This window comes from Glycine soja, chromosome 11 (genome assembly GCF_004193775.1).
Source record: "Glycine soja cultivar W05 chromosome 11, ASM419377v2, whole genome shotgun sequence".
Taxonomy (NCBI): domain Eukaryota; kingdom Viridiplantae; phylum Streptophyta; class Magnoliopsida; order Fabales; family Fabaceae; genus Glycine; species Glycine soja.
The window spans coordinates 9,975,187-9,988,407 of NC_041012.1; the positions used below are offsets into that span (position 1 = coordinate 9,975,187).

General features: G+C 35.3%; 2 protein-coding genes and 1 long non-coding RNA gene across 4 annotated transcripts; 2 read left to right on the forward strand and 1 right to left on the reverse strand.

The window, feature by feature from the left end:
* The first annotated feature begins 567 nt into the window (after positions 1-567).
* On the forward strand, positions 568-1,530 carry LOC114373953. The gene is made up of 2 exons (XR_003658496.1): positions 568-1,035; positions 1,169-1,530. It is a non-coding gene; the product is annotated as an uncharacterized LOC114373953 (long non-coding RNA).
* Positions 1,531-4,971: 3,441 nt separating this feature from the next.
* LOC114374564 (lysine-specific demethylase JMJ30-like) lies at positions 4,972-8,975 on the forward strand. 2 transcript variants are annotated; one of them, XM_028332224.1, is made up of 6 exons: positions 4,972-5,617; positions 5,832-6,041; positions 7,200-7,346; positions 7,452-7,595; positions 7,870-7,962; positions 8,524-8,975. In XM_028332224.1, the coding sequence occupies exons 1-6, from the start codon at positions 5,147-5,149 to the stop codon at positions 8,710-8,712; spliced, it is 1,254 nt and encodes a 417-aa protein (XP_028188025.1). In that variant the 5' UTR covers positions 4,972-5,146; the 3' UTR covers positions 8,713-8,975. The 2 variants fall into 2 exon arrangements, with proteins under 2 accessions (XP_028188025.1, XP_028188026.1); XM_028332225.1 differs by having other exon boundaries at positions 4,982-5,617; positions 7,212-7,346.
* A 1,297-nt stretch (positions 8,976-10,272) lies between these two features.
* LOC114374563 (IRK-interacting protein-like) lies at positions 10,273-13,221 on the reverse strand. The gene is made up of 2 exons (XM_028332223.1): positions 12,735-13,221; positions 10,273-11,931 (listed from the first exon to the last, which is right to left on the reverse strand). The coding sequence occupies exons 1-2, from the start codon at positions 12,975-12,977 to the stop codon at positions 10,408-10,410; spliced, it is 1,767 nt and encodes a 588-aa protein (XP_028188024.1). The 5' UTR covers positions 12,978-13,221; the 3' UTR covers positions 10,273-10,407.

Here is a 13,221-nt window from a genome sequence, read left to right on the forward strand (position 1 = left end):
AAAGAAAATGACTCAATTGGATAAAGTTAAAAAAAATAAAGAATCCAATTGCATAATAAAAAAAATAAAAGAACCTAATTGAATATTTTTAATCAACTAAGTGACCAAAATGAATATTAAGTCATTTTATTAAAATAGGGTATAAAAGTTTTCAAACTTTTTAAAATAGAAACTAGGTCATGCAGTTCAATGGTGGTCTTGGCATTAGGTCCTTAAGATCTATCAATGAGGCCTCTCTCCTTAAGCTTGGTTGGGATATGCTCTCTTGCTCGGAGTTACAACTTACAAGACAAGCATGGCATGGCATGGCATGGCAGCAGTGTGACGAAGTGGCCCACCCTAATATTATAAGACAAGCATGACATGACATTGGGCGGTGTGAACAATCTTTACGCGGTTTTTCTTCCGCTTCCTTTCAATAATGAAATGCCACGTGTCTGATCAAAGACGCCGCCAACATCCCTACGAGGATGTCTGCTTGGCACGTGCCAGACTGTCAAACGCCTTATTACCTCGGAATAGTAGTGTGCATCTTCGTGACATGTCCACTGTCCCTCCATCCCAACTTTGCTCTCTCTTGAGTCTTTTTCTCTTTGACACTTATCTTAAATATCTTCCTTGTAGTAGTTCTTACTATATCAAGAGGTTCATATTGTCAACTTCATTTCAAATTTCAGTGCAAAAGCACAGTAATTTTGCCATTTCTTACCCTGTCTCATTTCTGACCAGAAAGAAAAGAAAAGAAGGAAGCTTCAACGTCAGAGAGTGACACAATATAATAAAGGGTTATTTTTGTCATTCCTCTCTTCTTTGCTATTCTACTGCTCTAATACAATGGCCATCAAGAAAGTTCTAATCCTGGTCATCTACATTTTCATTGTTCAATCCTCTAGTTCAAGTGACCTCAACAAAATCACTCTTCAATTTCGCTTGTATTAATTGTGGTAAAAATCATTGCTTAATACATGCTTACTTACAGGTCGTATATATCAAACAAACATGGCAGGAAGCGGGTCCATAGCAACAAACAAAGAGGTATAGATATACATAAAATCGTTAATTACATGTTATTTGGGTCTCTCTCTTCTTTCTTTCTTTTTTTTTTTTTATCTTTTGGTAATGTATATGGTGTTGGTTTATCCAATTACATATGTGGTTTTACTTTTAGGTTGCAAGATTCGAACGAAGCTGCTTCTGTTGGCATAGTAGAAGACTCGGCAAGAGAAGTCCCTACGGGACCTGACCCCCTTCATCACATCAACCACCCTATAGGCCATTGAATTTCCTTCCTTAAAAAACTCTGCTATATATACTTTAGTAGATTTTAGTGTAGTAGGTTCGTGCTTTAACAAAGGACCCTCCTCATTAATTCCACTATTTTGTTTATTTTTCTACATCATGTATTTAGTGCTTACGGTTTTGTAATTCACGGTCCATATCTTCTGCTATGTGCTTACTTTTGTACATAATCAGAACCGATTATACTTGGGATCATTATATTTGTTTTTAATATTGTTTGCAATTCATTTTTGTTTTCCACTCTGTTCATCATTTATATTGTGAAAGAAAAGAATATCAAACATCTATTGCCTATTGTATGATAGACTCAAATATTCATTGGTGGTCGTTGCATTTTACACTTCTCAAAGAGCATCCGAAGAAGACAAAATGACCATTTGTTGCCTTTTACAAACAATACAGAGGATCCCTGCAAATTGGAACTGTACAATTTTCAGAGTTGCGGTTCCTTGTTTTTTTAACGCCTATTATATTTTAAGTTTAGCCATTAGTCCAGTAAATTGGTACAATTTTATTTGATTCAAAATAAGTGCTGCTTGAAAAAGATATTGCTACTTTTGAAGTGAACTGGTCCGCAAAAAAATCCTAGACTCTTTTCAACTAACATAAAAGTTGTCATTTTCATCCGATTAATTAATATCAGGATCGATCCATATTAAGCCATCCGATATGTTCACAAGAATATGTTGATGCCATATGATATTTTCTTTTTTTAGACTACGTAAATGTATCATCGCATAATGTTTTACAACATGATGAAACTAGTTTACTTCATATTAAATGCTTTTATATACAAAACTCAAATTCAAAAAGAAAAAGAAGTTATAAGATTATATGGATGGTTGAAGAAAAGGGAGATTGTGAGTTAGATTTTTTTCCACTAATAAAAAATTAACAAATTAATAATTAATATTTATTGATAAAAAAATCCAAAAAGGAAAAACAGGTGTATATTACTTGGATTAACCATTATTGATTATGATATATTTAATTATAAATATTAAATTTTGATATAAAAATTACCTCTAATTTTAATAACAGGTTATTTTATTTAACAAATTTTTATATGATAAATAATTACAATTAAGCTTTTTAAATGGTTTAAGCAGGTATAATTAATTATTTAGATAGGGCACTGCCATTTTTCCACTCTATTAAGGGGTGGATTGAGATGAAGAGAGAGAGAGAGAGAGAGAGAGAGAGAAATATAAAGGAAAAAAAGTTATAAATATGATAAGGACATGATGAAAAAACAAAATAGAGATGAAAAGAAAATGGGAAGGAACTGAAATGAAAAAGAAAATAAATGGATGATAAGTTTTTTCATTCATCTTGATATAACAATAGATATCTTATAATTTTACGTCTCAGGTTTAGATGCAATTACTAATTAGGACTGATAATAATCATTCATCCTAGATATAACAATAGATGTTTTATGAATCTACACCTTAGCCAATTACTAATTAACACTAACCTAATTAAGTTGGTAATTACCACAAAACTTATGGTCAACAATTCCTCATCTATAAATACCAGGACACAAGCAACAATTTTCTTCTACACAAATATATTTTTATCATACTCCATTATATCCAACTACCACTAGGGGTGTTTAATTATAGTTACATCTAACTAAAATATACCAAAACTATAAGCCACTGGAAAATTAAGTGTGGGTCAACATCTTTTGAACTATAATTGAGCAAACTGTCCAATAACTTCCAAGGGGGACACAATAATGTTCGATCAACATATTAATTCTCTTGTTGTGTGCTTTTGGCACTAACTAGTGAAAGGGTATGAAGGGATGATTTGGGGCAAGTACTAAAAATCTCAAGACCTTGCTTTCAACACAAACTACTGATCAAAGGGTGTGGTGCGATTGGGGACAAGTACTAAACAAAATCACAGAACCTTGTAACTAAACCATGCACATTTTAGGTGTTGATATTTTAATATGCTCCAAGTGTTTGACAGTAATAATCAATTTATTTAAACCGTTCCTTAAAACACTACTCATCTCTCTGTAAGGGATAAATGGATACAGTAAACAGTCAGCGCATAGGCTATAGCATTGCTGTGAAAGACAATAATATGAACCAGAACTGGTAGGATATCCAATAGTGCCATAATGTTTAACTGGTTAGTATCATGTTAAATTCTAAGTTAAAGCTTTCAAAAAGAGTAATTATTTCCGTGAGCTCTTGATTGTATTTAGTAACTTAGATTAGATAGCTCTATCCATTTGTATTTTTTTTGGGAAATAACCTCTATCCAATTGTTGTTTCACAAAATTAAATATTTAATGAAAAATAGATGAAAACCAATACATTTATATTAATTAAATTCAAAACTTATACGAAGAGAGCCAAGAGATGGAGAGATCTATTTTTTGGACATATTTTTAAATTAGCTTTTTGGGCCACCTATATATCACTTCATGAACATGTGATATCTAGTTTGCATAACATCATATCAACGAAGAACTTTTATTCTAAGATCACAAGATTTTGATGAATTTCTTTGGATAATTTTTTTTTTTGTTGGAGCAAGTTTACTTGATATTGTGGGTTTCTTTTGGCATAGATATCTTATACAAGCAATTTATCTTCAAAGTTTTTAAAAAATAAAATTTAATTTAATATACTCTAAAATACTTAAAATGGATGTCTTAAATTTTGACCATTATTAAAGATGCCATAATAAACAACAAAAATGATTCATTTGCAAATAGTAATAAATAAATGATATTGTTACACCTCTCTCCTATCCTCTACCCCAGGGCGGCACTCAAAAATCCCATCAATCCACAGAATAAGAAAATGAAAGGAGACAAAATAATCTCTTTGAAACATTTGATTAGTCGAATGTGTACTGTAACATTCAAATATCCGTAGTTCTAGATCCAAAATATCTTTTACTCTTAGTAATCAACTTATCATTCTACAGCAACTTATAGAATAAAAACTACAATACTCATTACAATATGTCGTCTATACTAATAAAAAAAAATATTCTCGATGTACATATTTTATTGAATAATTTTATACTCAAATTATTTTTAAGACTTTTAAATTTTTTTTTCTAACCTACAATAACTTTTCACTACTTCTATATTTATCTTCTATTTTTTTGTTTTTTATTTATTATTTATTTATATAGTTTAGAGGTCTCTCTTCCCCTAGTTTACATAAAAAAAAATACTGTGAAAATGTTGACAATTGTGATTATTCAATTTTTTATTGATACAATTAACAAATTATGACATGTATCACGAATCCACGATATATAATATTCTTAATATATCCATCCTACCGTTATGAAAAAGTTTTTTTTTTCTTTTTTCGGTTGAAGTTCACTTTCTTTAAAAGCATAATTTTTCAAATTTCTGTGACGTTTGCTAATAAACGTGGCTTCACTTCATTTTAAAAGCAAAATTTGCATTTTTTGTGACTTTTAATAAAATACGTGGCTTCATACGAACCTGTGTACGAGGAATCAGATCAAACAGGTCTCACGTCGCAATTAAGCAACTTCAAAAAACATAGACTTGTAAGAGAAAAATAAAAGCAAAAACACGAAAACGCCATAATGTGGAGACAAAAAAATATCATACTTAATAGAAAGACAAAAATATCTGAATATCCCGTGTGCAAAGGGAAAGAGAAAAATATCTGATTGATTAGCAATGATTATTTAACTTTGGGTCCTAAGATACTTTAGAAATATCTCCAAGACTCGAACCGTGCTTCAAATATCAAGCACTTTTTTGAAGTACTACTTTCACTTTTTTTTTCAGTTTTTAGTCGAGTCGCCGGAGTTCTCCCCTTGCGCCGCCGCAGCAATGTTGACGAACTCCGCATCCGGCGGTGACGCTCCTTCTCGCGGTTTTGATACGCCGACGCTGGACCTTGAATCGGCGGCGCTGCTCCACGCGATCTCCGAGCATGGCGGGTACGCGTACGTGAGCATGGCGGCTCTGGCGGCAAACGGCGACATTCGCGCGGCGGAGGCGGCGTGCGAGATGGCGTGGGAGCAGCTGCACTCGGGGCCGTGGCACTCGGTGCTGCCGGTGTGGCGCGACGCTTACTCCATGGCGTGCCTCCTCGTGGCGCGCCACCACTACCGCAACGGCGAGTTCAGGGACGCGCTTAGGGTTTTGGATTTGGGAATCATCATGGGAGGCACGCTCCTCCGCAAGGATTTGGACTCCGCCATCGAGAAAATTTCCGAACAAACGAGGAAGACCGTTAGGGTTTCTGATTTGGGGAACTCCGAGCACCGACTCGTCGATCGCGAATTTGATATGGCAGAGGTGAGGTCCGTTCCTCTCTGTTTTCTTTTATCGTCGTTAATTCTGCATTAATCTCAATCGTGAAGTTCAGTAAGTAACTAAATATTTTCATGCTAGTGTTAGTATTATTGTTGGAATTTGGAGATTTGTTGATTTGTGTTATGGCTGCATTTGAATTTTTTATATTTATGGCTGTTCTGCTCTAACGTTTATGTTATAGCTTTTTACATTGTAGGTGCTCCAACTTTTACCTGTGAAGTCTCTTTCAAATAAGCTTGTGGCGAAGAAATCGGCACTGTCGCTGGAGAAATTCCTGAAGGATCATTACCTGTCTGGCTGCCCGGTTATTATCAGTGATTGTATGGCTCACTGGCCAGCCAAGATGAAATGGAATGACGAAGATTACTTACTGAGAGTTGCCGGTGACCGCACGGTTCCGGTTGAGGTAATTTGTCTGATTGATTGATATTTCTGTGATTGTAAAGGAAGGCACGAGATAAGGGTTTTGAGATTGGATGTTTGTTTGATTTTCTTCCTTCTACAGAGAAAAGGTTGATGGCTGGTTGACAACTTCTTTTTATCATTATTTGTGATAAACTTAAATCACATTAATTAAAACTTATGACTTAACTCACTCCTGGGGAATATATGTGTAGTAGCAGCTGAATTATGAAATTTAAGTTGTTTGCTAGTAATATTATTTTTGTAACAACTTTCTTACCAGGAGTTTGGGAAGTTTATTGAGCAGTGTCAGTGGGAAAGATGTATGAATGGAGAGAAGAATTTTGAGAATTTTTTAGAGTAAAATTTAAGCAAAACAGAAGGGTCCACCTTGGATAGTTATTGACAAACACAAGCTTGATGCACTTAAGTTACACTGATGATGGAATTGTCTTTTAATTGCAACTTATATCTTGTCCTCTCTTTGTAAATTATATTTCCTGAATTTATGTCTACAGGCAACCAAAGTTGGTCATCAACTCATCAGCTAGGAAATCATTCTCCTGGAATATAGTTTAATGCAGTTAATCTATTTTTGCGTTGCATATGAATCCTTTCAAATCTGTGGGGTTTTATAGGCCTAAAAATGCTCTATGTAGAAATCCTAGAACTTTTTACCTGTCATGCATCTAACAAGTGAATAAATTTTATTTTGGTTGCAACAGTTTGTGAGTGAACACTTCCCCTCCCTTCCTCCTTTTACTATGATGTTCCATGGCAGATTTTTTTTTTCCCACTAAGTTGTTAAAACTGAATAATAGGTAATGGGACAAAGTTGTAGAAATTTATGATTTGTGTGAAGTGAATGTCCATTGCAGTTCCTCATGTCTTTACATTGTAACATGTATGTTACATCTAGTACCATTTGTATTTATGTTGCATTTACCTTATGTAGACTTTTTCTGTCATGGCATGGCTGTTGGAAGTTGTTTAGCAGTATACAGGAAATCCCTTCACACACACACACACACACACACACAGGGAGAACAAGGTAGAGTGGATTTTTGTATGTATTATATATATATATATATATATGTGTGTGTGTGTGTGTGTGTGTGTGTTTTTATTTTTAGAAAAATATTGCAAAAAAGGGTAAATGCAGCTTTCATTCCAGGTTGGGAAAAACTATTTATGTACTGAGTGGAAGCAAGAGCTAATTACATTTTCAGAGTTTCTTCAGCGGATAAAGTCCGATAGCTGTTCTCCTGGTGGTCTTACATATCTTGCTCAGCATCCATTATTTGATCAGGTATTTACAAATTTCAATGTTGTCTCCAAATCGACTTTTTTCATTTTTAGCGTGCAAGTGCCGGACTTGTACTGCTTTCAGTTTCTGATATTATTGAAATGGCAGATAAATGAGCTTCGGAAAGATATCTTTATTCCTGACTATTGTTTTACTGGTGGAGGGGAGCTACGATCTCTCAATGCTTGGTTTGGTCCAGCAGGAACAGTGACACCGTTACACCATGATCCACATCATAACATACTAGCTCAGGTAACTCAGCTGCACTGAACAGGCTGTCTTTTACAACCACAATCAACCCCCCTCTCCCACCACGCACACATACCAAGAATTCATTTTATGTACCACTAGCTGTTAGTTATTGCCCTCATCTTTTGAGTACTGTGACTCCAACATTTTGCAGTACTATTATCAAGCCAATAGCTGTCTATATTATGTCATACTAACAGCCATAGCTGTATCATGCAAAGGATTATTGTGCACCATGGCATAATCTATTTGGCTGAAACCATTTTCATACTTCCAGGTTGTTGGAAAGAAATACATTAGGCTTTACTCTTCATCTTTGTCTGAGGAACTTTCCCCCCACTCTGGTACCATGCTCCACAATTCCAGCCAGGTAATTAGTTTTTGAATTGTTTGATTGAACACTGACACTGCATCCCATCTAAGTGGCCAATGAGCTCTAGAAGTATTTCATTAATGTAGCATTTTTTTCTGTCTTATTGTTATACCCTCTGTTACTTGGTGTATGTCTAGGCTTTTTTATTCTTTCACCGGCCACAGATTGCCCAGGCAGCCAAGTGAACAAGTATCCAAGCTTTTATAACTAATCTAAAAAGATTCCATCTTAGATCTGTTGCGACAAAGATGATTCTTCTGCAAGTGCAATGCTTATTATTGTCTAGACTAGCTGCCAACAGAAACTATTCAGAAGAATAAGATTGTAGTATAAAATACAATTTTTTTGCAGTTTACATACAGTAAGTGATAGGTTTATGGATTAGCTTGCAAAGTGGAAACATTATAGGGGGTGTTGATTCAGGTTTAGCTTTCCTACAAAAAGATCATTCATACGACACAAACTGTGCCATCCATTCTCTTATTTGTTTTATTTATTATTGCATTTGATATTTTGAAATCTATCTCCATGTTGATTAGAGATTTCTTTTGTCTGAAGGTTGATTTAGATGACATAGATGAAAACAAGTTTCCGAAGGTGCAAGACTTGGAATTTGTAGACTGTATTTTAGAGGAAGGCGAAATGTTATATATCCCGCCAAAATGGTGGCACTATGTGCGCTCTTTGACTACCAGTTTTTCAGTTAGCTTTTGGTGGAGTGAGGGTGAAAGTTCGGATGCATCCTAATGTTATATCATCTTTCATTCTTTCTTTTGGAGAACTGAGCGTGTTCTAAGTAGCATTGCTAATATCTATGTGACTGGTCATTTTACTACCCAGTGACAGTATAATTCCCCTGCATAAACATCATTTTTGGCACTCGTTGTCACTACACGCGCACTTCCTGTAGTTACTGATCATAAGGGTTTGTGAAACGCAGTCCCGAACAGTAAACTACTAATACTCTATTTTTTGGAATTAAATAATACTAAAATATTCAAGATCCCGCATGAGTGGCTACGTTTCATCTGACAAGGTTGTTTCTACCAAGCTATAGATATTAATTTTTCTCTACCCCTAGGGTTCTCCCATGTACTCCCTCGTTTTGATCGCATAAATTTGATAAACATCATATAGGTAGAAAATCGATGCTATATGTTCCCTTCAATATCAATAACTACTATCAACGGATTTCTTTTCCCTATACCTGTTTGTAGTAATTAGGAAACATATCCCCTCATTTAGTCTTAGTCCTGTTCATTCCTTGGCTTCATAAACAAGGCAATTACTAAAAATTCTTATAGTATGTTATACCTGGGACCATTTGGATTTTTCACACCTATAGGGAGGGGAACTCAGTGGCGGATTGACTTGCTAGTTATGGGCATGAGGTATTTTTCACAAGGATGCTTTGGCAGGATTTTGCGGGCATTCCTTTTCCTAGTAAATTAAGCAAGAGCGTAGTATCCGTATAGTTACAATACTATAATCATATAATGAACTTTGCGTAGTATATATAAAAGGTTCCGCTGGAGTATCAAAGTTTCATCTGGCAAGGCTGTTTCTACTAGGAGAATGTAGTTCTACCTCTAGAGTTCTCTATGGTACTCCCTCGTTTTGATCTCAGAAATTTTATAAACATCACATTGCAAATATAAAGAAAGAAAATTGGTGGTACGTTCCCTTCAACATCAATAATTGTTGTTTGCTACTAAATCATCGGGTTTCTTTTCACAATGCCTGGTTATAATAATTAGGAAAAATATTTCCTCATTTAGTCTTAGTCTTCATTAACACGGCAGTTATTAAGCATTCATCTGTATTCGTATAGTTAGTAAATTAAGCAAGAGGTACTATCCGTACAGGTTTCTGCGGGTCCTACGAGAAATTTAAGGATAGGCTAGTGATTAGCCAAAGATGAAAACATGTGTTTCTTAGAGTTTGTTTGGATAATTTTTTTCATTAACACATAAGAGAAGAAAATCAAAGAAAAAATTAAATTAGTTTTTTAAAAAATAAAAAAAAAAGTTGTAGAAATTTTCTCATATCAGTTCTTTTGAAAGCTTCTTTTATACTTTGCATAAGTCAATTTTAACTTACCCGAATTTTTTATTATTATTTTTCTTATTTATTTTTTCTATGAGTGTTTATAGAGAAATTTATTCAAGTACACTCTTAATACGTTTTTTGTGCTCTGAACTACATGAAATTGAGAGCATTCGTAATGACAGAACGAGTGGCTAGCATAATTTTATTTAACAATCCTATGCACTTCTCAATCTTTATCTATCCAATGACAAGCACCCAAAATTGAACATGCAATAGATTAGATCACTTTGAACTATTATTAATTATCACGTACATTTGGCTAGTTACAGACTTAAGATGAGTGAGTCTAAAAGTAAAAGAAAATGTACATATAAAACTTATTCCAACTCTTACCTAGGCCGCAGATTTGTACCTGCAGAGAACTTTACACCTCAAGACCCTATCCTGAACATAAAACCCTGGCATCACCATGATCTTAACTCTTCTTGGACCTTGTGACCTCGGACACATATCTTCCATGTATTGAGGATCAAAGGTTTTATTCTCTTCGACCCTTAAAATTCCCAACGGTGGATTGAAAGAAAACGCAAGCAAATGTAGCAGCCACATGCATTTTGCAGCCACAAAGAAAGCTTGAAGGAGCTGTTCAGGCCAAGGCCTTGTCCATTTCAGACTAGTGTTGATACAATACATTTTCTGGTCACAGAACTTGCTAAACTCTTCACTGTAATATTTTGTTCCCTTTCTCAGTACCTCGTTCCAGCTCAAATTCCTAAGGGCAACGAATGAGGAGAATTGTGTTTGACGATCCTGCTGCGGGTTAAGGAATTTTGAGCAACCGTTCTTTTGGAAAACACAATTCTCAAAGTCTTGGTAGAGAGACTGGTTTATAAAAGCTTCAAAATGGTATAGAACTGCCTTTGAGTACTTGGAATTCAGTGACAGCTTATATGGTTGGAGAAGAAAATTCAAGTTTTCTGTCAAAGAATGATCAGTTTCTTCAATGTGGTTTATAAGGGTCTTACAGAACTGCTTCACTGATAATCTAGACTCTGATACTATCTGCAAGAATCCCTCAACCATTACTTCTTCACTCACGGGCATCAAATTTTCTCCATTCCCTTCAAATGATTTCCTACTCTGAGGAAGACTACTTAGTTGGTCACAAAGTTGAAAATCCCTTGGCTGCACGGCTTGCTTCAAAGCTTTCTTCAGCTCTTTGCAGTAACTCTCCAAGTACTCCAGCTTCTGTTTCAGTTCCCCCAATGAATTCCTCATCTCAGAAACTTCCATTAAGGCCATGTCTCGGTTTTCGTTTGCTTCCACCAGCTCTTTCTTCAGTGTCTCAATTGACATTATTCCCAAGTCCTTAAGCACCTGAGAGACATCCTCAGATTCTGCTCTATTAGGGGAATTCTCATTCTTGTGCTTCTTCTTTAACCTTGGAAACAACCAAGAAATCACCCCCTTGTTTTTAGTTTGTGATTGAAGAGATGAGCGGGAATCTGTGACCTGGACAACAATGTTGGAGCTCTTGCTGTTCCTTGCATTCTCAAATTCACTAGTTAAGGTGGCAGGGTTACATTTGTTGCAGGAAGATACAGACTTGAAATCCTCCATACTGTTTCGCCTCCTACACTTGAAGTAGTCTTTTGGTGGCGATGTTTGAAGAACGGTAATTTGATTTGCGCTAGAGCCAGTCACAGATTTGGTGTCTTCCGTGGGGCATATGTGAGATTCAAGGTTGGCAAAACCAGCATATAGTCCCTTCCTTGAACTTGATCTCTCCTTGTAATCTGCTACGATGTTATCTATGTTGTTTCCTCCTTCTAGCATACTCCCATCCCAACTTTCTGATACTGTTAGGCTTTTCATGGAATTTTGATTGTACCCCACCAGTGGATCATCTTCGTAGCTCTGTCAATAATTCTCACATTTAGAAACTTATTAATTATTTTGCAGTTGCGGCCACAAAAATTTGTTTTCATTTTGTTTACAGAACCACAAAAATTGGTAGAAAATGAAAATAATGAAAAGTGATGAAAAAACATTAAATTATTCTTCGAATTAAAGAATCAGTCAGATAATAAATGTCATAGTTGCAGACTTCTCCTCAGGATTCAGTTCAGTTGACTTAATGAACCTTAAGAGTTCCATGACGCAGAATTTAAAGCAAAATCCTAAAATGTTCAAAAAAGTCAAAACTCTCATTCACGGCCGGCGTTTCCTCAAGATTAAATAAAAAAAAAGGAGCAAAGATTAAGGATGTAACCGCAATAATAATGATATCTACCTAAACCACCTATAAAGAAAGCAGCAGTTTCATAATTCATTTCAACTGCAATAAATAACAGCGTTCATAATTCCTTATTCAAGTATCTATTCCTTTCATGATAAGGACCAAATTTAAGATACTTGAATTTGTGGAATATGCAAGTTGAAGGACCATAATTCAAGTAGAGTTTTCATCTATAGTTCAATCTATCTGCAACAAATGCTTGCATATTCCACAAATTCCAGTATCTTAAATTTGGTCCCTATCATGATCAACAGGAACAGTCAATTCAAACATAATCCCGCAAAAGTACTCTGTTTCTTAGAACAGAATAGCTGTTTTGATACGAATTGGACATATTTAAGGATACCCAATTCATCAAAAGAACTAAAAAAACAAAATTTGCAATCCAAAATTAATGGAAAAAAAAAATTAAAATACTCACAGGAGTGAAAACAGGGTAATCTTGAGCAGAGAAGTGAGCAACAGGGCGCGAAGCAGGGGAAGGGGATGGGAATCTAGCATTGGCAGGGCTATTTCCTCGCATTAAAGCCGCATGAAGAGCTCTTAGCTCCACAGCTTTGGCTATGGCGGCTTGAATTTCATGCCTCGTAATTTCAGGGTTGCCATTGTTGCTGTCCTTGTAGTCTTTGAAAACCTGTGCCGAGGTTGCTGTTGTTGCAGCCATGAAACAGAACAGAGTGGAACATGTAAATTTTGAAAAGATAATATTATATGCACTAGATGAAATAAGAAACTTTTATTTATATGGGCGAGAAGAACAAAGAGGGTGACCAAGTGGTATTTAATGGTTGGATTTGATTTGAAAGGCTATATCTAAAGTAGAACCTTGGAGAGCCAGAAAATAGAAAGAGGTATAGAGAGGGGCACCCTAAGTCCAACTAATTCTGTTTTTATTATCATAAGAAAAA